Consider the following 27,388-nt stretch of genomic DNA (forward strand, 5'->3'; position numbering starts at 1 on the left):
AAGGTTCAGGACTTCATATGTTACAGGTTGCAAACAAGCAAGAACAACACAATGATTCTTCCTGTCCTGCTGCACAAAATTATTCCAGTTTTGTATGTGCAAATCCGATCACGTACATGGTACATACACCCCGCAGAAGTGCGGATCGATCCCGAGCAAAGCATCGTCTCTAATGTCGAACATTTACATGCTTTTGTTTTTGCGGGGATCGAACATTTACATGCTATTTACAGAGAGAAGCAAGTACGCGCCGTGGGGGCTCAAAGGACCGTCGTGAGTGCAGCACTGCCCAGTTGTCGATGAGAAGGATGTCACCTTGCTGCCACGGGACCGCGACGCATTCCTCTTCTAGGATCTTGCCGCATTCCTCTATGACATCGGCGGGCAAGGGCGAGCCATCGCCGAAGGTGACGGCCTTAACTGGATCGTTACGAGCGTCCTTCCAACCCGTGTAGGCGGCGACCATGCTGTTGAACCATATCTTCCTCCCTCGGCTCTCGTCCCACTTGACTGCTGGTATCGGACCCATCACTGTTTTAACCCCGTTGTCGGTCCATTCCAGCTTCATCCCAAGCTTCACAGCCCTGTGAAGGACAGCAGGGTCAAAGTTCAGTCAGCAGCATTGTGAATGGGCTAAAAGTATCAATGAAACCCACTTCAAATGTTATTCAAAAGCTTTTAGCAAAATTTTTTTTACTGAAAAGTGACATGTGTTTTGTGATGTGCTGCACTCAACGACAAGATGAAAGATAAAAAAAAATATTAAGTATCATGACAAAATGCCTTTAGAATAAACCAAAATGGGTTAAAAAAATCAAGGCCATTAGAGTAGCAGAAAAATGTTTAAAGCTTGTACTGCTCTACAGATGTAACTAAGACAAAGCCATGCATGATTAAAACAGGTGCAGCAGGCTAGTTATGAAGATTTTGTAACAAGACTTGCGTCACCATACGAAGGTTATCAATTCTATTTGCCAGCATTCATGGACTTCCGTGGTAGAATCTGCCTTTCAGGTGTATTGCATTTTCATGAGCGTGATTTGTCAAAAAGTTTATTACTCCCTCCGTATCAAAATATAAGACGTTTTTGTAGGCTAGTTTATAGCCTACAAAAAACATCTTATATTTTGGTACAGAGGTAGTAGAATTCTAGATACACCTTGTAATACACTTCTAATCAACGGTCAACATTGACTCATCCTGAACTTTGCAACCAAGACAATAGCAGCTCAATCTTGAGCTCTAGATACACACTGAACCAAACTCATGCACTGATGCATATCTAGTGAAGTACAATAATGTTACAGTGGATTTCTGAATGCAAATGCAAATGTTCAGAACTGACAACAGAGCCAATAATATACTAACTCTGTTTTAAAGGAACAAGAAGCCAGACCTTTCCTCGGCGACGGCTTTATCTTTAGTGAGAAATGTGGATTGCCATCCACGGCCGATTGGAGAAGATGGGTCGTCACCCTCTCCCAATACCCTTGTGTATATCAGGCCATGCTTCTCCAGTTTCTCCACAAATTCAGGGAAGTTTTCCTTCATCCTCTTGTACACATAGTGGCTCAGCACTATTGGTGTCTCTCCACCACTTTTTGGTTCCACCTCACAGAAGAAGAAGAGTTTCGCCGGAAAAGTTGGAACCTAAGGAATGATGAGAATCAAGATTCCAGATGAGATTTGTTTTACACAATTCAAGCTCGTGTGGTAACACTAACATTTGATCCTTAACATGACAACAAAACAAAACTGTAGTGCTAGTATCTTGCAATTCAGGGTTTCTTTATATTGGTACATAATTAGTTCTGAGTATTCATCAAATGCAATTAAATAGATAATTGGTGGAGTGGTTTGCCATCAGCTCAGAGCCAGTGCAGTATCATATCAAGCTTTAACCATTATGGTTTCGAAATTTTCAATCTGCTATGGTGTTGGGCGAACGCAGGAGGCCGGCTGACCTGCGCCATCTCATGGTGGAAGGGGATCTTCTGGTCGGGCGGCGACTCGTTGGCGGTGAACACCCGCCCCACCACGTTGGTCCGGGGCGCCGCGCCGCCGACGTAGGGAAGCTCCTCGTACCCGAACGCCTCCACGGCGGCGTCGAAGTCCGCCGCCGTCCGCGCGGGGAACCCGCGCAGCAGCACCGCCCCTGCCTCCCGCAGCAGCGGCTCCACCCGGGACGCCCGCTCCGACCGCACGGTCGCCAGGAACTCGTCGAGGCTCCCCTCCCCCGGCCCCGGGGGCCCGCCGGCCGGGACGAGCACCGCGGGGAAGGCGACGCCCTCGACGGCCCGCTGCTCCGGCAGCCGCGCTTCCTGGAAGAAGCTGCTGCCCGCCACGGGCGCCATCTGCTGTGCAGGGTTTGGCTCGCGTATGTTTGGGCTGTGGCTGACTGTTCTGCGAGACTGCCAGTGTGTGTGACTGAGGTGAGAGGCGTGATGAGGATGTTTTCAGGCTCAGCGTTTGGTCTGGATGAACGTGGACGGGTTCTGGAGCAGGGCGGGACGAAGGTTGGAGTGACATGTGGGACTCGTCCGTGTTCAGTGAAGCTGGAGACCAAAGGTGACCTGTTGGTAGGGGTGGACCAAAACTGTTTCTTACCGTTCATTTTAATTTTACTACGCAAATTCTGGACCGACCACTGGATTGAGGGGGAGTCAGTGGCCGAGCTAGCCCCTCTCGTCTTCGCACTTGTCCCTCGTCGCCGGCGCAAGACTCGCACCGTGCACGACGGCATCCACCTTCGGTCGTGGGTGCAAGATATTCTGGGCGCGCTAGGCCCTACCGCCATGGTACAATACATAGACCTCTGGTGCCGTGTGCGCCACACGGAGCTTTCGGATGCTTCGGACACCCTTCATTGGCGCTGGACCTCCTCGGCATCCTACTCGGCTAGTTCTTGCTATGAGGCACTCTTCCTTGGTGCTTGCTAAGACCCCCGCTGGAAGTTGACCTGGAGACCGTGGGCACTGCTTCACATCTGTTGCTTGTGATGCAGGACCGCTGCTGGACGGCCGATCCTCTTGCCCGTCACGGCCTACCCCACGAGTCCATTTGTGCCTTCTGCGACCAAGAAGAGGAAAAGCCATACAACATCTCTTGGCAGGCTACTCTTTCTCTCGGCAGATTTGGCACGACATTCTCGGTTGGGCTCGATCACCCACCACATAGCGACACGGCTTTCTAGACGTGGTGGGCACATCCCGCTTCCAAGCACCCGCTCCTACTCGCAAGGGACTGGCTTCCCTCGTCATCCTCACCGCTTGGTGGCTTTGGAAGTACCGGAACGCTTGCATCTTCGACGGCGATTGACCTTCGATTTCCAGTCTCTCCAACATCTTTAAAGACGAGGCGCGCCTTTGGGCAAAGGACGGCGCAACCGTGATAAAAGACATCATCCCAGAGACATAGCTTAGTGATCTTGTTCGGGGATGAGCACCCCCTAGCTTTATGCTCCAACACTCGCTATCATGCCTCTTTTGTGTGCATGGCCCCATAACCGCTTGTAATCCCATGCTGTAACTCTTCTTTCTATCAATTAAAAGATACGCAAGCTTTGTGTATTCGTGAAAAAGAACTATATATGTGTCCGTGCGTTGCCACGAGAGTCGAAAATTTTATACATAATAGAAGGAGCAAAAGGAGATTATTTTTTGGTTATGAATCATAGAACTTCGGACATCATAAAGTGAAATTTAATTATCTAAAATTATGATGTCCAACCATTACGCAAAATAAGGTATCTTCACATTTGAAATTTAGAAGTCCAACCATTCTGTATCCCTTCTTTATAGAACCACTGAAGATGGCATTCCATGTGTCACTGCAGATATTAAAAGACAGACATTCCTAGCGACACTTTCTTTTTTTCAAAGTATGAAGAAGAAACAACATATGATGGATTAGTTGGTACACATAACATTTTATCTCCTTCAGAGTTTTAACAGTTTGGAACTTCCGAAGAAGCATGGCAAAATAAAACATTAAATGTCAGAGTTAAGAAATAGAAGCAGATTAATTTTAAACAATCTTCATGATCCGGTACCTGCAAAGAACAAAGAAGCTTTCTAGTAAAAAAAAACTAATGAAAGCACCACACGACTAGAAATGGTTAATTCAAAGCTTGATCATTCATGACAAGAAATCATCCCTCCCTCTGTGAGGTGCCAATAACAACTCCTTGGATTCATGTAATCAAGAGATCATCGACGGTGAAGATCAAATAACAAAGTACTTATTTTCTAACATGAGAACAATGGCGCATCTAATCAAGAATAAATAGTGGAGTCCTTATTCTTTTAACATGAGGACACCAATGGGCGATCCAACAAAAGGAAAATCAAATCACAATGTTGGTGTTCAATATTTCTTATTTTTGTATAACCTCACTGCAAAAGGTGTCTCCAGTTCCATGGAAATTAATTGCTTTTAGCGACCATCACAAATCCATTTGTCAAGGCTTCGGCTTGAGGGTGAGAGATATTAAGTTTTAGTTTATAAATTTCAAAGATGAGTCAATTATGTATTGGTATTTGGAATCTTGGCCAAGTAATACACATGACCCACGACATGGTTTACAGCGGTTCTCTCAAATGCCTCCAGTTTTGCAGCGGTTAACTCAGCTTTAGTTGGTAATTCTATTTAATTATGAACGGCATCGTAATTTGACAAAATGGCTCCATTAAACCAAACAAGAATGTATTGGAGATCGCATGATGAATCATCATTAACGAGACGACACGATATCGTGGCCGTCCTCGGCACTCTCGCCATTCATGGATTTAGGCATTTGGAGAAGGGGGATTGGGAGGGGGGGAGGGGGAACAGACACGTGCAGGGGTGGGGATTTAGGATAGAGCTGGCGTGGGGCTACGGGTAAATTAGCGAAATGGCAGGACCACAAAAAGACCCTGGCTAAAGCGACCGACCATCGAGGGGATCGTCGTATAATGGACCATAGATGTTATGTATTTTCCATGTATAGGGGTCGTATTGTAGTGTTTCTCGATTTTGGGTAACAAACCTTTACCCGCCAGAGAGTTTGAGGATAAAATGCGTAATCTTCTCGATTTCTAGAGGATTGAGTAGAGAAAGTGGAGAGAGAGGCCGAAGGTGCACCAGATTTTTCAAAAGGCTCTAGTGTACAAATTCATTAGGATCAACCTATGAAATTCCTTCATGTTGTTTTCATTTTGTATTGCGGTATTTCACTTTCTTATACAATACATGTAGGTAATTTTAAATTAAATTAAATGATTGTGTTTATTTCTGCTAGAATTACTCTAACATATATTAGATTTTTATAGAAAAAAAACAAACAAAACACTCACGAACACAAGGGTTCAAATAAAAAATCAACTTTTTTGAACACGGTGCTCATAGGGGTGTAAATCAAAAATCAACTTGAAATCCATTTCCCAAAGAGATCGATCACGTCCTCGGGGAAAATATCGGGTGCTCCCAGCCTTGAGGTACTCCCAGTGCTCCAATGTCATAAAAACATTTTTTATTATTTCAAAAAATTCTAGAAACAAATATGAATGTTCATAAGGAATGTGCATACCATCCCTAAAAATTTCAGGTCCAAACTCAAAACACACATTGAGAAACAAAAATGTGAAATCTATCATAAATAGTGTAAATAAAAAGACCAAAACAACACTGACACTATTCACACCTGGATTTGTCTTTTTTGTTTCTCAATGTGCATTTCGATTTTGGACTTGAAATTTTTAGGAGTCGTAGTCATATTCCCTATCAACATTCAGATTCTTTTTTCTAATTTCTTGAAACGTTTGAAAATATTCTTTTTGACATTAGAGCACGGGAAGTACCCCAAGGCTGGAGCACCTGATACTTTCCCCACGTCCTCGTTTTCCTTGTAAATTTCCGAATGGAAAACTAGTCTTTCTTCCCCAAAAAAACCCACGAACACGAGGGTTTTGCCCCCTTCGACCCACGGTCGCCATTGGCCACTCTGCTCCGCCGCTCCATGCTCCTCCCTAGCCTCCTCCGCCGCGCCCACCTGCCGCGGCCGTGCCACCCTCCCCGCTGCCACCTCTCCCGCCTCCTAGACCGCTACGGCTTCGTGCCGCCGGCCTCCCTGACCCCCACCGCGAAAGAGATCTCCCACGGCACAGGCGCCGGCGCCGACCAGAAGCGTCGGACCAAGAAGCCCCCCTACCGGCCGCCCTCTTCGCTGGACCGCGGAGACCGCCCGGCCTCCCACTCCGACCTCCCCTTCGATTTCCGCTTCAGCTACACGGAGAGCTCCCCGGACGCCAAGCCCATCGGGCTCCGCGAGCCCAAGTACTCCCCTTTCGGCCCCGGTCGCCTCGACCGCCCCTGGACCGGCCTGTGCGCGCCCGCCGTCGACACCACGCTCCGGAGCGTCGACGCCGAGGACCCTGCCCCCGCCGCCGAAAAGGACCTGGAGGAGGCCCGCCGTCGCGAGCGAGAGCGCGTGCTTGGCGAGCCGCTCACACCCGCGGAGCGCTCCTTCTTGGTCGACAAATGCCAGAAGAACCGCACCAAGCGGCAGATCAATCTCGGTAAATTTGGTCTCGGGTTGTTCGAACAATACTAGTAATGAATTAATTGTGCATTTGGAGCTGCGATACAGATAATGACAGCTGATGTTTCTCTAGGGAGAGATGGGCTCACTCATAACATGCTGAATGACATTCACAACCACTGGAAGCATGGCGAGGGGGTCAGGGTGAAATGCCTTGGTGTGCCGACGGTCGATATGCAAAATGTGTGCCGTGAGCTCGAGGTAGCTTCGTCTCTCCTATCTCTAAGAACATGAACACTGCCACTTTACATCCATGGAGTTTATCAAGTACTTTATGGATGAACATCTTCGGAGCTCTTATTTGATGTCACTGGTTCTGATATTACTCTCCTGTAGAAGCCTGAGTAATGCTACCTTTTTCCCAGGATAAAACTGGTGGCCTTATCATCCACAGGCATGGTGGCCTGTTAATACTGTACAGAGGGAGGCATTATCATCCAAAGAAAAGACCTGTTATTCCATTGATGCTATGGAAGCCAGCTGAACCGATCTACCCGAGGCTAATTAAAACAACAATAGAAGGGCTGACAGTTCAGGAGACAAAGGAAATGAGGAAGAAGGGCCTACATGCTCCTGTTTTGACAAAGCTCGGTAATCCTTGTCCCTCCTTTCCGGTTAGACATGGTATCATATACATGTATGTGCTAAAAAAATATGTCTAACCAACCATGCCCATTTCACAGCAAAGAATGGATATTATGCTAACCTCGTGCCGATGGTTAGAGATGGTTTTCTGGCTGATGAATTGGTTCGCATAGATTGTAAAGGATTGCCAAAAAGTGATTATCGGAAGATTGGAGTCAAGCTCAGGGTGAGTCTCTCATATAGCCTTATGACAAACTAGTTAAATGCTTATTTTCCCTGAAGATTACCTGTAACAGAATGCATTTCTCTCTCCTCCTTTTTTGCTGCAGGACCTTGTTCCTTGTATTCTCGTGTCTTTTGACAAGGAGCAAATTATTGTTTGGAGGGGGAAAGACCATGATGAAAGCATACAGGATAATTTGCACAATGCATTCCCTTCATTTCTTCAATTAGAGAGTGCAGCAGTGAAGAATGAGAATGTTGAACAGGAAGAAGCCTCAAGTGAGAGTGTAGCAGGAAAGAACGAGCATGGTGAAAAAGAAGAAACATCAAGTGACTGTTCTTCTGATGAGTGGTCTGAGATCAGTAGCTCTGACGATGTGCCAGATGATAAGTAGGACATTTCCAGGGTAGAAGATCCTTACATTGATCTGACATATCCAGAGGACTCAATCTGCCACCAGGTGTTCACAAAGTTGGCATGTCATCCAACATCACCAACTTGTCCATTCTTATCAGTGATGATTATGTTCTATCACTAGTCGCAACAAAAGCCAGTAGCCTTGCTTCTGTCTTTCGAAATTCTCCATGGCTAGTTTTTGGTGATTGTACATGTTTGTTCACTTCCACGGATTGGCTATAGTTGATATTCAAATCAAGCAATGCCAGCTTGAGGTCCAACAGTTAGTATTCACTGGACCAGAGTGCCTTTGATCTAATTATACTGACCGCTAATAGAATGAAACAGTGAAACATTGAATATTATACAAACATCATTTTACTCCCTAGAGCATCATGCAAATTCTAAAGAACCTCAATTGAACAATGCTGTCTAGTCTTTTCTGCCTTTTTGCTATATCCACTACTGCCAATTGGATTGACCTACGTGGAGTATAGGGTCCAAGTTTTACGCTTTGACAAGGCTGCATCAGTTGGAGGCAAGGGATCACTAGAGGCTGGCGCTTTAGCCGTTGCCTCACCAACAGTTACTAGTCAGGTTTCTTTATTTCCACAGGTTAGCTATAGTTGAGATTCAAATTAAGCAATTGTAGCTTGAGGGTCCAACAGCTAGTACTCACTGAATCAGAGTGCCTTTTCTTATCTTATTATACTGATCGCTAGTAGAATGAACACAGTGAAACATTGAATATTATACAAACGTCATTTGACTTCCTAGAGCATCATACAAATTCTAAAGAACATCGATTGAACAACGCTGTCTAAATTTTTCTTGCCTTTTGTTTTATCCACCACTGCCTATTGAATTGACTGCCCTTCCTAGAGTGGAGGTCCATGTTTTAAGCTTTGACAGGCCTGCATCGGTTGGAGGCGAGGGATCACAAGAGGCTGGCGCTTTAGCCTTTGCTTCACCAACAGTTACCAGTCAGCTACTCAGGATCAAGCACTTCGACCAAGGTAAAATGTTGGAAGAAAACAAACTAGACTATAAGACAGTTTATTGAGTAAATTTCTCAAAACCACGCCTTCTTTTCCAAAACTATAAAAAAATCCCCCACTTAAAGAAAGTATTTACAAACCATATTGCGAGTGACAAAAGTGTGGTCTGGAAATATTCTGTCACATAAGTGTGATTTTGTGAAATGCACTTTTAGAGGTGTGTTTTCTTCATGCTTTGTGACGAAAGAAATCTGTTCTTGTTTTTGAGGAACTTATTACTCCAGTCTATATATATCTATCTGCCTCAGTTCCAGTTCTCACCTTGGGTGGCCGCACTGCGTCTCTTGCATATTTCCCGGATGAACCAGTCAAGGTGAGATATTAGAAGAAACTGAACCATCACTCCATGTTTCCAATGGATGGTTCAGCTCCCTCTAATCCTCGCTTTGGGCGGTGCATGCATGTTCCTAGCTGTAACCCAATCTGTTACTTCTCTCTAGGCTGCAAACGCCAAAGCCAGGCAATCAATCAGTCAACCGAAGGTGAGATATTGGAGGAAAACAAGCTGATCGGTGACCACGATTAGCTAGCCATGATCTGTTTGTTTTCCTCCAACTCTCACTTTCAGTGCCTGACAAGCACCTCTCCAGAAAAGAACTATCTATTCAGTCATTCAGTTGCTACCCTGCACTCCCTGCACTGGAGCTGTGGAGTGTCTGCCTGCTCTAGGGCTCTGGTCAAGTTTATTTATAGCCAGCCCACCTGGGAAGAAGATAGTTGTAGCCTTCAGTGCTAGAATAGCAGCAGCATATTTTTCTGTTGCAGCTGCATGCCCATTGTGCTGTGTCCTGAATTTTGTTGAAAAGGTGAAAAGGCTTCAGTACTTGTACCATGTACTACTGTGGTACTAGACTACCAGTGTAACTAACTGTCACATGCAAACCGATCAGGCTTCGGTTCACTCCCCATGGTACTTTCGTCTCTATTATAAATGATCCAAGTGTTATTATTACTAAAGGATTCGACTACGACTAATATTGCAGTAAAATGAACGGAATGATGAATAGTACATGAAAGTTTCACCAGATTCATGTTTTATTTCGTGTAGAGGTTCGAAGTTTCAGAAATTGCATACAACATCCACGCATCTACAATTTACAGACATTAAACAAAGGCCGTGCACTAACCTAGTTTACTCCAGTGTTAACTTTTCTTAGCAATTCCCGCCCAAAATAAAGAAAATAAAAAACTTGTCTTCACAATTATTTCTTGTGCTCACAGCCTCACATTTTAGAATATTAGAGCAACTTTAGCACATGCGTCATACCCGCAGCCTCTAAACCAGTTTTGGAGTGTCCCATAATTTTTTTGGAGGCTGCAGAGCCTATCGACAAACTCAGATGCACCCCTCCATAGCTTTTTTACTCCTTTTATTTGCATCAACTCAATGAATCTACTTCTAATTGGGGGCATTCAAACACTGAATGAAATTGGATCAATGTTCAAACAACATTGTGAGCACATAGTTCTTCCTATTGCAGCAGAGTTTGTTGCCTTTTAGCTATATTTAGCGACTGTAGTTAATATATGTAGGGGGGATGTCGATATTTCCATACAGTACACTACACTATCGTACTAGACTAGATATATAGATGATGCAGAGGAGGACTGGGGAAAAGGGAGCTTCAAGATCAGTGGCACCACAAGGTTGGGGTTGGATTGCACTCCAAAACAGCCCCCACAAGCACCAAATATGAAGGTTGCACCCCTCTTTAGGGCTTCCTTCGAAAATTAGGGAGATAGAGGGAGCTATATGGTGAATTTGCCAGAATGGATTTTTGCCTCTCTAATATTCATATTGGTGGTTATTATAGTGGAAAGGGGGATACGAAGTATCTGACAGAGTTTTATTCTGTTAGATATGCCATATTTCTTCATCATCAACTTTTCTCTCACAATTCAGACCCCTATTGAAAGCTCATTTGTGTGTGTGTGTGTGTGGGGCCGGTTGAGTTGTTCCCTCATTGCCAAGCCGTTAAGCTGTGTAACTTTAAATCTTGAGTAAATATATTTGATTATAATTAGTGAATGGATTTTATCGAAAAAAATTAGTGAATGGATGGTTAATTGATTCTAATTAGATTGTGTACCGTATGTGGTATATTGTATTCTAATTAGGCTGTGCACCGATATATCGTATATACAACTCGATGTCACAAGTAGACGGTTCATGAAATTTTGGTGCTAAATTGTAAATTGCGGAGATATCTCAACATCATGATGGTATTTTTTTGCGGGGTAACATCATGATGGTATTTACTAGAAATAATGCAAAGTTTCATGACTTGTCTATTTCTGGTCATCGGAAGGGAAAAGCTTGTGATCACCCGGCGGATCTTTCCGCATGCGTCTTCCGCCTCCCTAAGCGTTTGATCTGTTGTTAATCGGACGGTTAGGCGTCACCATCACCTACTGCACGTTCTTGCAACTCCACCCTTGTTTCAGAATCATTTCTGCAACTCGACACTTGCTGCAAACAGACTACATGGCCAGGTACGCCCGTGCTCGCCACCGGTCCGCTCCAACAGCCATCATTCGGCGGCGAGGTAGGCCTACGCCGCCCCACTTCCATGCCTTCACTTTTCATTTGCCGCCTCACTTGTCCCCTGCCGCTCACATCTCTCCTGCCCTGCATCTAGGTCGGGATCGCCAAGCCACCACCCGACGTTGCGATAGCGCCTCAGATCCGCGCGACCCGGTCATCGTTCCAGCAGCGCGCGGCGAGGGGCATGCCCACACCATCAATGCTGGCGGTGTCGGGGGAGCCCTCCCTGCTAATCCGTCCCGACCCTGAGCGATGTTTTTTCTTCTGAAACAAAGCCCTTGTTGCAATAGTTGTTCCTGAAACAAAGCTCTTGTTGCAAAGTGGTATCATACGCATGGATGTTTTTGCATCCGCACCAATGTTTCCGAAATAAATCTCTTGTTGCAATAGTCATCGATGTGTTCCCAAAACAAGGCTCTTGTTGCAATAGTCAAAGAGGAATTATATGCTGAGCAATCTAGATCGCACGGCTCGTCAGGCAGCGGATCTTTTAAAAAATCCACCGACAGACGCGTAGTTTATTATAGTTTTATATAGTTTTCGAAGGTGGCAGGCCCACTTTTAGAGTTTGGCAGAGGGCTTAGATTTTACCCGTCCGGTCCTGTGAAGAGCCTATAGCTACATCCTTGTGCGGCTAGCACCGGTGTGCAGTGTAAAATACAGTGCCCTTTATGCCACCTTCGTGTGTGTCGTGTCACTGCTTTTATTCTTTTCTGAATAGGCATAAAATCCTTAACACAATTCCCCTCTGGTGCGTTGCTGCACAGATCTCAAAGCAGCGTGCCTCCCAATGGATGGTTCAGATATGACACCTGTACCCGCTTGTGTGGGCACATGTAGATCAGGCTTGCATGCTTCCTCCCCATGCTTCCATCTGTGCTCCCACTTCATCCTACGGTTGTCTTTTTATCTTTTTCCTTTCTAATCTAATCATCTCCCTCCTGATTTTAAAGGGTGGGGCCGGGCCTTATTTTGTTCCAATCAAATCAAGCCACGTATGCGGAAGCACGGATGGGCGCACGCGCGGGGAGCAGGCAAGTCTTGTTCGGTACATGTGCATTTCTCGCTTACAAATTATTGTATTATAGATATGTAGAGAACATCTATATCCATATATGCAAATTTTGCGATTTTTTAATGTAATTTCTGTGTTTCTTATTTCGAGCTTCACCTAGCCTGATTGCCAAATTATGGTAATTCCTAATTGACCATGGGTTTAATAGACAAAAATGATCCAATAACATCAGTAGCAAGATACTAGTACAACTTAATGAAGCTGGATCTCTCTCACACACAAGTTCACTTGTATTGCTGTTATCAAACTGGCCTTACCTCATTACCACGGCAAGGTAACTATCCCTGCTTCCTGCAAACAGAGTTACAGAAACCGATTCTACCCTAGACAACACTGTCTTCCTTGTCTAAACGAAACTTGGCCGGCACCATTGGTACCCCGTCGTCGGTGACCTCCACTTCAAACTCCGAGTAGCCTTTCGCGACGTCGTACCGGCTGAAGACGTAGTCGCAGAACTCGAGCCTAGCCCCTTGACTCGAACGGCGTCTTTTTCTCGAATCATGCGGAGGAAGGGATTGCTGCCAGAGGAGTCTTCGACGGGCGGGGCAGGGAGATTGTTCCTCATGAACACGAGGTATCTCGAGCTAAACCTCCACGTCTTCGTCTTCGTCGTTCTCTCTCCGCCCGTCATCTTCCTCATCGACTCTCTGCCCCACGCACTGAAACTGTTGCCCTTCTTTTTCCATTCGGCGTCGGCCACCAGCTTCCTCATTCTCTCCCCGCACCACGCCATGCCCATGTTCTTGCTGCCCTTCTCGTCCGATCCGGCGTCCGCCAACGTTGCCTTCGTCTCGCTAGGTTTGGGGCTCGGGCTCGTCGCCTTCTTCCTCATCGTCATCTTCGACGCGGACATCGCCTTCTTCTTCATCGGCGTCCTGGACGGGGCGGCCGCCCACATCGCCATCCTCCAGTTGGGCTTGCATGAGAGAAACAAGCGACGAATCCAATTTTCGAATCTGAATCTCCTGCTCACGACGAGCGAACGGTAGCAAATCGGACACATCTTCTTCTTCCTCCTCCTCATCCTCATCCGCGGCTCCTCCTTGGATCTAGCATCCTCTGCCACCTCCTTCTTCAAATAGTAGAAAAAGAGGCTTTTGTCCCAGTTGACAAGGCCCTTTAGTCCCGGTTATCGTTACAAATGACTCTTCCCTTTAGTCCCCACGTGGAGCTCCACCTTTAGTCCCGGTTGGTAACAACGAAATTTTATGATGTTTTTTGAAAAAAAATTTGATTTTTTTATTTTCAAATTTCTGAATTATTTTAACCTCTAATCTCTATCATCACCCCTCATCACTGCTCAATTTATCCTCTAATCTCTAATCACCCCTCATCATTCCCAAATCATCTAACTTCCCGAACGGTCACCCATCCTCCCACTCCCCCAGCCTGAGCACGCTTAACTTCCGGGTTCTATTCTCCCTCGTTTCCAAGTCTGCACTTGTTGTTTTTCTGACAATAGTAAGATGTCAATCCTATTAACCCTCACGAATTTTGCTTGAGCATGAAGTGACACATTTCACTGTTTGAGTTTGAAACTATTGTTTTAAAAAACAATAATTATTTAGTAACACTAATATTTCTTGAATAATTAGTTTGACCATTGTTTGACCAGATTTGACCAACATTCAAAATAACTGAAATAATTATTTAGTAACACTAATATTCTAGAATAATTAGTTTGACCATTGTTTGACCACAGTTTGACCAGATTTGACCAAAATTCAAAATAACTGAAATAATTATTTAGTAACACTAATATTCTAGAATAATTAGTTTGACCACAGTTTGAATTTTTTTTGATTTTTTCCACTCTAGATCTTAAAAGCCCCGTAACTTTTTCTGTTAGGTTTTTGAGGATTTTGAAAATGTTTAACGGGGTTTCCCCTGTTAAATTCGGATGTAACTTTTCGAGTAGATGATTTTTTATATAAAAAACTTTTTCATCCGAGTTCGTATGCAAAAGTTATGCCCATTTTACAAATTCCAAAGAGATTTTGCAAATAAAGTCGAAATTCATATTTGTTAATTTTCCCAACAACTAGACCACATATCACATGGGAAACTTATTTTATTTTATTTTTTTGACATTTCCATCATTTTCTTTTGTTTTTTCTAAAACTGAAAAGGCGGTCGGGGGGGGGGGGGGGGGGGGGTAGAGTTTGAAAATGGGACCTTTAGTACAGGTTCGTGCCATGAACCGGTACTATCGCACCCTTTAGTCCCAGGTGAACCGGGACTAATGCCTTAGCCGCACGAACCGGGACGAATGCTCACATTAGTCCCGGTTCATGACTGAACCGGGACTAATGTAAATACTGCCCTATGACCAAAGCCCTGTTTTCTACTAGTGTTCTCGTCGGGCTTGCGCTTCTTCGTCGCCGAACCCCACAACTCCGTCTGCTTGGCCGGCCTCATCTCGCTCCTCTCCATCGCTCTATATCTGGATTGGGAGGTTGCGGCGGCGGGTACTGCCTTGTACCGAGCCATTGTGTCAAAAGCTGTTGCGGTGGCGGCAGCGGCGGCGGTGGCTCACCCAGCGATGTGTTTCGATGTGTTTTGGGAACCTTCATGAGCGAGGCAATTTGCGGACAAGAGCGTCAAATAGGAGGGTTGACATGCTACATAGGACGCGCGTGACCCGGCTGGCCCATTAAGCAATTGTAGCAATCACATAGTTATCACTTTCATCTCTTTCTTCATTTATTGCATGTCACATCATCTATTTAACCTAGATATGTGTGATGTTACTACGTATGTTACCACGGTAGTCTTAGAAGACGGCCGGCAACGCGTGCTCGACCGCCGTTAACAGCAGGCGAGCGGAGAGGCGTTGGTACAGTTCGTCAAATGGACCCACGCCAGCCAAATGAATGCATCCCCCCTACAGCAGCTTCGGTCCTGTTTGAGTAAAAGGGGATCGAGCCAAGGAAAAATTAGAGCGGGAGGGGCCGCGGCGGCGATCTCACGGGCTGCTTACTCTACTTGGCCGGCCGCATGACCAGCGGAGGTGCTAATGGCGACCGACTACCTCGTGCCCCTAGTGGACAGGTCAAAATGGGCATTATTTTCTGGAGGTTGGAGGTTAATTTCTTTGCCTAAGGATTGCTCAAAAATCAACTGCAGGTTACCCATCTTCGTGAATGAGGCGTGCAGTGTAGCTATTCTAATGGACATGGTGTGTGGCGGAGCTCCGGCGCAGGATGAATCGGGCGACGGATCTAGATGGGGATAGAAGAAGCGGGGAACAGTGCAGTGGGAGGATTTGGTGGCCAGCGTGGGGGGCAGCGTAGTGGTGCGCCCTACGGCGAGAAGACAAGTGGTGATGCAGGTTGCAGAGCCGTGTCCGATTTCAGTGAGAGTGAAATTGATAACGCGGATGTGATTGAGCAAGGCGACGCCCAGATGGCACACATGTGATATCTTTAATCTCTGTTTTCCATCAGCTAGCAGAAGCGCAGTAGCCATCAGGTTGATCACCTCCACCATGACAAAAAGGTATTCATTTTTCTGGCCATTTGTTTGCAAAATGGGGAGGGGATTAGATGATGTGTGGCATACACTAGCTCATTTGCATATATATAAAAAAGTTAGATCAGTTAAAAAAAGGATGTGGTGCTGGGTGCATAGTTGGTTGCATTTCCACGACTATTCTACACACTAGGCATAGTTTGTGTTCTGCTTATGAATTGTGAACTGGGAGTGGAAAATCACATGCTTTTAATTTTGGTTTGTGACTTATTTTTTGCTGGGCACATAGTTTTCAATGTTTCAGTAAAAGAGCCACCGATTGGGCATGAAGCAGTAGATTTATCATTTGACTGAAGATTCGTCAGTTTACACACGATCTCTGACCAAGTGTGTCACTGCTGACGGAATTTTCAGAGTTAAAATTAAGTGGCCATCGATCCAACAGAGCTAGAAATATTGATCATGTAAAAATTAGATTGTAGGTCATAGACAATGTATGAACATGTATGTTAATTGCCGACCGAATTTTCGGAGGTAGTATATGACGTAGATTAGAAACACAAGATGTCATCATGTCGTTGCAGAGCTTGATTAAGTTTATGCAGTACATTTTATGGAATATGCTAACTCTCCGTTCTGCTAAAATTACAGGACACCTTGTCCCAGCAGGGTCGGCACACTCCGCTCCACTGAAATTACAGGACCGGACGCCGTGTCCGGGGAGAATTGGTGCACTGGAGCAAACGGTTCGGGTATATACAGATAAGTTGGGTGAGCATGCTGCTATTGGGCTAACATCGGACTCTGTGGGAGAAACCAAATATTTTTACAATCTTTATTCACGGAAGCATGGTTTCGGCATCAGATATGGGAAAAGTAGGCTTAACATCGAGAAGACAAAGTGTATGCAGGAAGTTGTCTATGGATATGCTCTGTAAGTGTTCTTTAAAAATCTGAAGTGGTAACTCAATTTCCTGTTGGTGCATATGGGGTTCTGCCGCTTAACAATGTAGTGCCTGTTCGAAACGCAGGGGAAGCCAAATATCAGAAAACAGCAGGTCCTGCCGGTGCGAGTGCCCAGCCATGATTCGATTGCTCTACGCAGCTGACAATGGGGTACACCTCGTTTGCCGCTGCAGTCAGAGATGCAGTTGACGGCGAGCAGTTAGATATGTTCGCGATGATGATGAAGGGGTCGGCTCAATCAACGTGGAAGATGGATCAACAGGCGCTTGGCTAGACGGAAAGGCAACGCAGATAAACTTTGCTTGGTGGAATTTACTGTGAGGTCTGGGGGTTCTTCACTGTGATTGAATGATAGACTGACAGTAGAGATTTAGAAATTTCCTGCACATTTTGAAATTTCAGAATAAAGCTTGTGTCTTCAGAAGAAAACGTGTGAAGTTTCTGAACTGAAACATGCACATTTTGAAATTTCAGAATAAAGCTTGTGTCTTCAGAAGAAAACGTGTGAAGTTTCTGAACTGAAACATGCACATTTTGAAATTTCAGAATAAAGCTTGTGTCTTCAGAAGAAAACGTGTGAAGTTTCTGAACTGAAACATGCACATTTTGAAATTTCAGAATAACAGCTTGTGTCTTCAGAACCTGCGGTGCATGCACGTTGCATCATAAAGTATAGGCTGCAAGGCTTGTTTGCAATTAATGACTGAAAACATTCATATTTTAACTTGTAGTGTTTTACTCAGAATAGGAGTGTGTCCGCATTGCATCATCAATTACGAAGTGCAGTTCATTGTCCCTGATATCTGCTGCAAATTGCAGGGTTAGAGTTGGTAGCCATACCCTTGACAGGATTGCTCATGTTGGGACGACGGGGTAGGTGGGAGCTGTGTGGAGACATGGGTGGCTTGCGCCGTAACGTCCTAACGGAGCTATAACTCTGAGACGGACGTCGGTGCATTAAATGGCAGCAGTGTGGGGCCATTGCACTGTTGAATAATTGACCCACGCTCAGGAATACAACCCAGAATACATAGCATGTCACGCATCACGAGGAGAGTTGGTGGTCCCGATATCAGGAGCATCTGGACCGGGAGCCAAATTGCTTTTCGGACAGTCCCACACTAGGACTATGCAAAAATTGACTCGTAATACTTATGTACTCCCTCTGTAAACTAATATACGAGCGTTTAGATTACTAAAATACTAATTTTGCATATTTATAAAATACTATGCACTGCCTATTGCTTAAGCGGTTGTAAACATTTCTAGTGTAAGTCGATTTTCTGTATCGTTAGATTATCATCTAGCAACCATCCAACAACACATTGTTCTTATTCTTCCTCCCGTGTGAACGATCACTGCCCACCGTCGCTGGCAATGTCGTCGGCCTAATCGCCTGCTCTCACCTTCCGTGACTGGTGATCCTACCACATTTATTCTCTCCCCATGAACCGATGCCCACCGCCATCCCTCTAAACTCCCTGTTCTCCAGCGCCGTCGATGAACCCACAATAATCGATCCGAACATGCAATCCTCTGACTCATCGAAAACATATGTATAGACCTTATTATTGACCTATTTGTCCACAAAAAATCAGCCCATAGCGTTTGTCTTTGCCCCCCCCATTTCGGCCCAAGCTCCGCCACTGCTCCCGCCATCAACGCCTCGTTCATGGCTCGCACTCACCGTGGAGCCCACGTCCTCCTTGTCTTGTGCCCCGTCTTAGCTGTTAGAAATCACGGCGACTATATATCGCTTTACGCGAGTGCTACTTCCGTCACGCTGAAGCGAATGCCCCCGCGTTGTAGCTATTGGGTCGGCATGTTAGCGCGGTTTAAAAGAAAGAGAGAAGAAAAATGGGTGAAATCAGGATTCAAATCGGGTCTCCTAGCTAAGAGGCAACTCTCTAGCAACTAAGCCAACTTCAGCTTCGTGTAAACTACTAGGGCGTGAACTAGTTGAGGGCAAAAGAGACAATTTTGCATTGGGTTCCCCCCTTTTTTTGTTTCTGTTTTGTCTTTCCTTTTCCACCGATTTTTCTTTGTCTCTTTCTTTGTTTTCATTCTATTTTTATTTTTATTTTCTTTCTTTTTCTTCTGTTGTTCGGTTTTCTGTTTTTCCGTCTCCATTTTTTTGTTTTTTTGTTTTTCTTTGTGTCTTTCATTGTTTTTATCGGTTTTCCTTCTTTTTTGGTTTTCTATTTTTCTTTGGTTTTCATTCTACATTTTTTGTATATGTCAAAAACATTTTCCTAATACATGTTTAAGATTTTTACAATACAAATTAAACATTTTTTAATACATGGTCAACAATTTTTTTGTACACATTTTTTCAAATCATTGATTAACATTTTTGAAATATAAGATTAACATTTTTTAATGCATGGTCAACATTTTTTGAATATATGGTCAACATTTTTATATACATTTTAAACATTTTTAGTAGTTGATTAACACTTTTCAAATAAATATTAACATTTTTAATACACTGAAAACATTTTTTATACACATTTAATATTTTCCAAATGCTTCATTAATTTTTTTCAAATACTGGTTCAAGATTTTTCCAAATGCTTGATAAACATTTTTATATACATGATCAAATTTTTGCAAGATTTTTTAATACATGGTCAACATTTTCTCTATACACATTTTACATTTTCCAAATGCTTGATTACCCTTTTTATATACACAATCAATGTTTTTCATCATTTATTAAATGCATGGTCAACATTTTTTTCTATACTCATGTAACATTTTTCAAATGCTTGATTAACATATTTGAAATACTTGTTCAACATTATTTTTCAACCGATTGATTAATTATATATATATGTATATGTATGTGTCTATATATATATATATATATATATATATATATATATATATATATATATATATATATATACTCTATTAGACACCCTGGGTGAGGAATTACTTATTTCTCACCCTAGTCCATCTACCGAGCCGGAGGCCACGCACTAAGCCGCACCGGCCAACGTCCAGGCTGTAAAATTACACCGGTATCTATCTAATTTTACGTTTATATGCCCACGTTCCCGTCCACCTCCCATCCACGTCCTTTTCTTTTCTTGAGTTAAAAAAAAGGCTGCCAACGGTTCGAGATTATCGACGGCGAACAACATGCAGGGATACGGCGGTGTGGTGCTCCGCGATTTGGCACGGCGCGATTTTGCTCGCGGAGCGCCGTGCTGCTCGGCGGCGTGGTGTCGACGCTGGGGTGGTCGCTGGGCGATTGGGGCGGCCTGGTGTGCACCGCTGGTGAGATGTGCCACCGTCATGGTCGACAGCTTCCTCGAGCACGGCCTCCTCGGATCCGTCCTCCTCGTCCCCAGATCCATCCTTCCATATTCAGTTGCATGCCGCTAAATCAGTCGAGACAGATCCGAATCTTCTCGCTCAGGTGCCCCACGAGCTCCCAATTGTACTAATGTCTAATGTCCGATGGATCTGGGTTCTCCGGATGGTGGTGTTGAAGGGACCCGAGTGGCTAACAACGTGACCGGCAAGCGAGAGGCAACCAGAACCACCGTCCTCGAGCTCTACTACTAATCATTCGGTCATCACGTGGGTTACATGGGTATGTACTACTACTATGTAGCCATACTTGCCTGCCCCAATCATTTTCATTTGCTTCAGTCCCCAATCTGGTTCGTAGCAGTCGTACATGTAGTAGAATCTTGCCCCCCTCCCCCCCGGTTGTTGAATTTTTGGTCGATTCATGTGCTGCTTCACGTCATCAAACCATTTTCTCATCATTCGTGCACTGAATTATTGAAAAAAAATCATTCTTGTCGTACACACATCACCATTTGTTTCTAGAACAAATAGTCCTATTTGTCGGATTTCTAATTTTCAGAGCTTGCAGAGTGTTATTTCAAGTTTACCGTTTGGTTGTACTTTTGTTTCATCAGATGCACCATATGCTACTATTCAGAAAAGCTTTTGCCCTATCACTGAAGGCCATACTTACTGTATCTATTAGCTACTCCAAACATCATTAGTCTGTTACTATGTACTCAATAATGATTCTGGAGGTGCTGCTAACATTTCCTTCTAGAGATAAAAAAATGATGTGTGGGCTACAGTGATGTGATTGATTTCTGCTTACATTGCATTTGTCTTTCCTGTCATCTATGTTTTGATTTAAAGTAGATATACCTCATGTGGGAGTTGGAACTAAATAACTCACGTACTTGTAGGAATCCTATCAATTTTGAGCTGCTTGTGTGTCATCATTAATTTTCACATAAAAACTAGGATAATTATGTCATTAATTTTGCAGTAGAAATTATATCGCTAGAGCCATCCCTAGGCGTGCCACCTTTCAATCTATATAGCTACCGGTGCAACATAACAGTATATAGTACCATTGCAGTTTTATACCCCTTAATGATTTTCTGACAATGTTGTATGGTCTGAGTGCCTGAGTGGAACAGGTGAGTTTTTGTGAAATAAAATAGCCCCTCCTCTTACGACCCTGTCAATTCTTTTTGAGCTGCTTGTGAGTTTTCTGACAATTTGTGATCATTGTAAACATGAAGTCTTTTGATAGCTCGAAAAACTGTATAATCTTTCCAGTCTCTTATTCTTTCTACTTGACCGAGTAATAACTTTTAACTGTAGTTTGGCAATGATCAATGCACAGTTCTGCTGTTTCCATTAGGCAGCTGGTGTGTTGGTTGAGGACAGGTTTGACTATTTGAGTAGTTCTTTTTTCCTCTTGGAGTAATTGGCTTAGTGTTTTTTTCTCTTGCGCTTGCTCTTGGCAAGTTTTTGTATGATATAATGTTTTTCTATTGTTGGAAGGGCAGCCCTCCTGTGTTTTGTTAAAAAGAATCATGGCCTGCAGGAAAAAGAGCTCAGTTGCTGAAGAGATACACTTGAAAAAGAAGCTACAAGCTTCACTAAATAAGTCAACATCAGTGTTTAGTTGTTGAGCAAGGATAGTCTAAAAAAACTATTCAGAAGCATTTTGAGAAATTTCTTTTTTGCTTCTTTACTTTGCCTGGTTCATTAATCCTTCCTTGTATAATGGGACGTTTCACCTTACATTTAGTATCTAACTAAACTAGAAAATAAACATTGGCTGCTGCATATATGTCAGATTACGTGCACATATGGTGTTTTCTTTTGATATTTCTCTGCCAGGAAATTAGGTGTTGTCAAGGAAATAATCTTCTTGTCAACAATTCCATTTTTTAAATATTCACTTTAGATAACTTTGTTAAGAATTGGAGCAATATTTGGAGCTGAATTGATGTTTCAGGGCTACTATCTTATAGATATAGTACAATCAATTGGCTGGCTACTATGTGATGTTCTACTTGGTTTGAGGAGCTATCTGGTTATCTCTGTACAAGCATGCTTATATCCTGAATGAATGTGATGTTACATTGAGTCGCTCATTGATTGTTGTATTTTAGTTTTTTAGCTATTAAGATAGCCATTCAATTACATTAACCTTTGTAGGTGCCAGAACCTGAAATGGTGAAATATACTTCTATCTAGTTAGATTTTATTATTATTGCATAGTAAAATGAATTGTAGCCTAAAGATTGTCTGCCTTCATAAGAAAGAAATACTTCTTAAAATGATCATATGGTGCAGTCCCAGCCTGCGTTTTGACGGCCTGTCTCAAAACTGTAGCCTCGTATGGCCCAAGGTGAGCTAAATGCTGAATCCACCAAACCTTTTCATAGTTTAGGTTCTGTAGTGTTTTTCATCTATGTTTTTGTGAGCTAAACGATGTTAGTGTTTTATAGTTCACTTGCAATTCTTTTTGAAAATCCAAGTTCCCTCATCATATTTGAGCAGTCAAGGTAAATCCAACATGGAATTTTTGAGTTTTTTATTCTTAGTACGTGATGCAATAGTCGCTACGAAGATATAATTCATGCCAGCCATTTATTACTAAAAGCAGAAGAATCCTACTTCTTGAATTTATATTCCAATAGTCTGCTTCAGTCACTACCAAGATTTAACTTATGTTTTGGCACACTCTTGACAGGCCCGTTGAGAAGGGTGTGCGAGCGGTGCGACCGCACAGGTCCCAAAATCGTAGAGGCCCCGATCGGTGAAAAAAACATATACGATCCGGTTCATGCGCTGGATGGCTGGTTTTTTAGCTGGCTCGTGTTATCCTATCGCAACAAAACTGCAGACGGATGCACCAGAAGCGGAAACTCATTACGTTGAGGCCCCTAGTTCCACTAATCGCAGCCAATAGGGCCCAGCCGGATGTACGAGATCAAATAGATATGTCTCAGTCTTGGGAAAAAACAACTTCACGAATAGGGAGGCCCGTCTACCTCCTTCTAGGAACGGACGAGCCGCCGATGGATGGCGGAACGCCACGGCGAGTCCGCTGTACTGCCCTCCGTCGCCGGATGTATCCCTGCTGCGGCAGCCTCATTTGGTCATCCCCGAATATATTCCTAGGTAAGCCGTAAACCATAAGCTGGGAATCAAAATAGATGGACGAAAAACTTGTTAGGGTAATCTCTTTTGTTTAGGGTTGGGTAATCTATTTTCTGATACAAATTCTGGTTCTCTTTTGCTGTTGCCATATCATATCCACTGCAATCCCTACTTGCACAGTAGTGCTGCTCAATTAGGCACGTACTCAATTTTAATCAAAATTAATATGATAAACACATTACCTCTGATCTAATTTTTAATTCTAGTACTAATTCTTCGTCTTTGGCTCTTCTGGTACATTACTAGTATATTTCATTACAAGAAACACTCCATCGATTTTTATTTTATGAGAATAGACTCAATGGATTTACAGATTTGTTTCAAGAAATACTAGACGGAAGATGCTTTTCAGTACAACATACAGTCATTTTACTGTTTCAGTACAATTCGCCAATAAAATAAAATTAGTACTATGTTTACTCTTTGGCATTACTATATGATCTATTTCTAAATACTTTACTAAATAACACATATCGAAGCTATGTAATTAATTGAAATTATGTCTAGTAATATTAGTTATACATTTGTTTTGCAAACTTTTGGGCCCCATATTACATTTCGCACCGGGGCCCCGAATTTCTGGAGACGGCCCTGACTCTTGAAACGAGCATAAATACTTGAGATTTAATGTAATCTATATGTCCTATTGTGGCATGCTACTCACTCTACAAATTTAGATCTGAATATTTAGTATCTATCTTACTATTTAGTCTTGGTGGGAAGTGAGCCACCTGCACTAGAAAAATTAGAATGTAGCACATGCAAATACTATGAAAAATACTTTCATACTTAACACATTTGTTCTAGAGCTGATTGAACCGCTACCTTGTCTAATGTGAATCAGAAATATATTACCGTTAATGTAGTTTTTTTGTGTGGACTATACCATTAATGTAGTTGGTAAACTTATAATGTGATCTTGCTTTCCTTATGTTTCCAACCCTTCTTATCACTGTCAGTTTAGGATTTGTAAGTTTAACATGGTTACTTCGCTTGTAGGCTTTTGATGTCGTGGATGGTAAATGAGCAAAACATACCAACTCATTATGTCCCAGATTTAAGGCATCCCTGTTTAGTGACTCCATCCTGATTCAGCTGGCTACAACACTTGATCTGGCTGGATGTCCACTAGATTGTGGCTGCAGTGTGAATTGTTTTCTTTCTTTTTTGGCTGTGAATTCATGCGTGGTTTGATGGTATGCCATCTTCTCTGGACACAATAGCTAAAAGCCCATGGAAACAAAGCCAAGTGGTCAGTGGAAGTACTTTCTTGGAAGAAACAAATGAATCATAGTTATTTGCTTTCCGAATCTGTTTATTCTTCCATCTTCTTGATGTAAAGCATCATGATTTTTTTAGAATTGTCAAGCATTATGATAAAAATGAATTCTTATATTTACTCATGCCAAGACATCGGTCGTCTTAATTAACGTACAAATGCATTATGTGTTCAGGAACATGTACACAAGAAATACGAGAATTTCCACCTTGTTGAAGATCTTACATAAAATAATTGCGTTGATAAAGTTCAGTATTATACGGCGTGTTACTGATATTCTTCTTACGTGAGCTCTCAATTTCTCACAACGAGTCCCAATCTTTTTCATGTTGGCTGGTTCAATTAGTGGTTTCCTGCAAGTCTTGTTTTTCTTCCGCTGGTTACCATTTTCTTACACGAGCGGCCAAGATCCTTTCATGGGTGGTTGTCACTAGGACTCCTAATTTTCTTAAGTTGGCCAGCAGTTTGCTGAACTCGAGGCACGCACGCATAGGCTAGCATGGAATTTCTTTTTTTACATCGCTCATGCAGGAGTCACAAAACGCACGTGAAGCACAGTTGCTAATGTAGTAATTTTACGTTGCATGCAAGGATTCCTTACTTCGGTGCAAGTGGCTGGTTAGGTGGGGGCACGGTGAGCACTGTTGTAATCTTACATTGCATGCAACTTTTCTTACTCCGGCGCATGAGGCTGGTTAGACGGGCGCACGGGGCTGGCTGGGGTGAAGAATAAGTATTCTTCACCTTGGGTGACGAATAGCGTATATATATATATATATATAGATACATATATGATCAGAAAAAAATATCATTTTTTAATACATGATCAACATTTTTTCTATACACATTTAACATTTTTCGAATGCTTGATTAACATTTTTCAAATACTTGCTCAACATTTTTCCAAATGCTTGACTAAAATGTTTTAAATACATGATAATTTTTTTTCATGCACATTGTTTTTTTGTATACGTGATAAGCATTTTCTCTATACGCATTTAGCACTTTTCAAATGCTTGATCAACATTTCTCAATTGTTTTTTGCAGAGATATTTTTGTAACAATTTTAAAGTATAAATAAAGTAAGAAAAAATGGAAAAAATGAAAACAGAAAAGCTAAAAAAAGAAAATTAGTGCTGTGGCATCTCGCTCTTCCCCTTCAACGAGGGTTCTGTAGGTCTCGCTTAATGCGAGACATAGAGAGGCCCATTAGAAATCGACGCACCAAAGATTTTCAGGCGCCTAAGGTTTAGCAAAACCGAAAAAACATAAACTACCCCTTGAAGTGATTCCTTTTTTCTTGAAACGATGAAATCAAACACGTGAATTGGCGTAACCATATATAGCTGATCCAACCAACTACTAAAGCGATTCCGCAAAGAGAAAACTACTGCTAAAGTGGAGCGGCATCGGCGCAGCACGAGGAAGACATGGCGACGACTGTTGAACGATCGCCTCGCACACACATCGTCCAGTCAGCACCCACCCGGCACCGTACGCGGCGAGGGAGGAAAACCGGCACGGGCAGCACGATTCCCTCGCTCTTGAAACGCATGGAGCGACGGAGAGAGGAATCAATATGCTATTCCGTTCAAGTCAAAGCTGCTGCAACCTGCCGATTAATTAACCCAGATTATCACAAGAAGGCGCAGACTCATTTCTGTCAGGAAAATTCGACGGCGGCGAAAAAGAATAGAATATCCCTGTAGAAAAACTCTAGTTGCCCTCCCTTGTTGAGTCCCGCCGCATCGAGATCGCCCTTGAAACTCTACGGGCGGCGTCCGAGTTGAAGCAAACTGCATTTGTAGCCGTCCAACGATCATTTTCAGTTTGGTTTCGGCTTCAGTTTCTGTCAGGAATTTGGACGGCGATGAAAAGGATATCCCTCCATTAAACCCTAGCTCTCGAAGTCTAGTTGCACCTGCCTTGTTGACCCTCGGCATCGAAATCGCCCTTGAAACAACGGGCCTCCCCACCGAGGCCGAAGCAGCTTGTCCCGCGACCAACTTGTCTTGGTTACATCGTCGTGGTCGCCGAGTAACCCCTGGCGATCTGACGCTTCTCCAACCAGACCGCACTATGGCGAGCGGCTCTCCTCGGGGAGACCGGCGGCGGGAGAGCGACGCCTCTTCCAATCATGCTGGAGGTCTTACAAAAAGGCTTTGCAGGTTTACAGTTCGTTCCTACTAGAACACAAAAAAAGGCCCTATAGGTTTCAGCTACAGCCTTGCATGCATTGTTCGGCCTCTGTCGGTTGGCACATCGAAAATTAAGCCTGGAGTGCGACAATTTGCTGTTGTTGTGTTGTAATTTGCGCCGCGTCGCGGGATGGAATTGACGGCTTGACGTTGGTAGTTAAAAGGGTCTAGTATATACTTACTAAATTTGACCAGCAAGAGAAAAGAAAAGCTTATGACCAGAGTGAACGTTACATCTTGACAAGGCTGTTCGGTGAAAAACAGACTTTATATAGTAGTATGTAAGTTTTAGAGGCAGCGGGAACATTTTTTTTGAGAAATTTGGCAGCGGGAACATAAAACAACTAGCATAGCCCGAACTTTCTTTTTCGAACCAGCCTACTCCCCTTTCATTTAATTTCTCAACGAAAAATGTCAAGCTCATTACAACAAACAGTGGGCGCGAGAGGAGTAGAACATGCTCAAACATTGCCGAGAGACCCATCACACTTGTCCCAAATCGGTGCAAACG

General features: G+C 43.4%; 2 protein-coding genes and 2 long non-coding RNA genes across 6 annotated transcripts; 3 read left to right on the top strand and 1 right to left on the bottom strand.

The window, feature by feature from the left end:
- Positions 1-40: 40 nt before the first annotated feature.
- On the bottom strand, positions 41-2,445 carry LOC123077439 (clavaminate synthase-like protein At3g21360). Its single transcript, XM_044499720.1, has 3 exons — positions 1,965-2,445; positions 1,397-1,650; positions 41-584 (listed from the first exon to the last, which is right to left on the bottom strand). The coding sequence occupies exons 1-3, from the start codon at positions 2,352-2,354 to the stop codon at positions 224-226; spliced, it is 1,005 nt and encodes a 334-aa protein (XP_044355655.1). The 5' UTR covers positions 2,355-2,445; the 3' UTR covers positions 41-223.
- A 3,453-nt stretch (positions 2,446-5,898) lies between these two features.
- On the top strand, positions 5,899-8,065 carry LOC123077441 (CRS2-associated factor 1, mitochondrial). The gene is made up of 5 exons (XM_044499721.1): positions 5,899-6,557; positions 6,654-6,781; positions 6,946-7,171; positions 7,264-7,391; positions 7,495-8,065. Exons 1-5 carry the CDS (start codon positions 5,999-6,001, stop codon positions 7,780-7,782), a joined length of 1,329 nt encoding a protein of 442 aa, XP_044355656.1. The 5' UTR covers positions 5,899-5,998; the 3' UTR covers positions 7,783-8,065.
- Positions 8,066-15,308: 7,243 nt separating this feature from the next.
- On the top strand, positions 15,309-18,092 carry LOC123074134 (uncharacterized). 3 transcript variants are annotated; one of them, XR_006435872.1, is made up of 4 exons: positions 15,309-15,960; positions 16,585-16,867; positions 16,965-17,221; positions 17,719-18,092. It is a non-coding gene; the product is annotated as an uncharacterized lncRNA (long non-coding RNA). The 3 variants fall into 3 exon arrangements; XR_006435873.1 differs by lacking the exon at positions 17,719-18,092 and having other exon boundaries at positions 15,310-15,513; positions 15,589-15,960; positions 16,965-17,328; XR_006435871.1 differs by lacking the exon at positions 17,719-18,092 and having other exon boundaries at positions 15,310-15,960; positions 16,965-17,328.
- Positions 18,093-22,638: 4,546 nt separating this feature from the next.
- LOC123077442 (uncharacterized) lies at positions 22,639-24,706 on the top strand. Its single transcript, XR_006436616.1, has 2 exons — positions 22,639-23,361; positions 24,400-24,706. It is a non-coding gene; the product is annotated as an uncharacterized lncRNA (long non-coding RNA).
- Positions 24,707-27,388: the final 2,682 nt, after the last annotated feature.

Source organism: Triticum aestivum, chromosome 3D (genome assembly GCF_018294505.1).
Source record: "Triticum aestivum cultivar Chinese Spring chromosome 3D, IWGSC CS RefSeq v2.1, whole genome shotgun sequence".
In the NCBI taxonomy this organism is placed as follows: Eukaryota; Viridiplantae; Streptophyta; class Magnoliopsida; order Poales; family Poaceae; genus Triticum; species Triticum aestivum.

What these genes read in the sequence shown, in the direction of transcription:
- LOC123077441 (XM_044499721.1), top strand. Translation starts at nt 5,999, where the DNA reads ATGCTCCTCCCTAGCCTCCTCCGCCGCGCCCACCTGCCGCGGCCGTGC. An exon ending in ATGTGTGCCGTGAGCTCGAG is followed by an intron (nt 6,782 to 6,945) that starts GTAGCTTCGTCT and finishes CCTTTTTCCCAG; the next exon opens with GATAAAACTGGTGGCCTTAT. An exon ending in AGATTGGAGTCAAGCTCAGG is followed by an intron (nt 7,392 to 7,494) that starts GTGAGTCTCTCA and finishes TTTTTGCTGCAG; the next exon opens with GACCTTGTTCCTTGTATTCT.
- LOC123077439 (XM_044499720.1), bottom strand. Translation starts at nt 2,354, where the DNA reads ATGGCGCCCGTGGCGGGCAGCAGCTTCTTCCAGGAAGCGCGGCTGCCG. An exon ending in TCCACCATGAGATGGCGCAG is followed by an intron (nt 1,651 to 1,964) that starts GTCAGCCGGCCT and finishes ATCATTCCTTAG; the next exon opens with GTTCCAACTTTTCCGGCGAA. An exon ending in AAAGCCGTCGCCGAGGAAAG is followed by an intron (nt 585 to 1,396) that starts GTCTGGCTTCTT and finishes TGTCCTTCACAG; the next exon opens with GGCTGTGAAGCTTGGGATGA.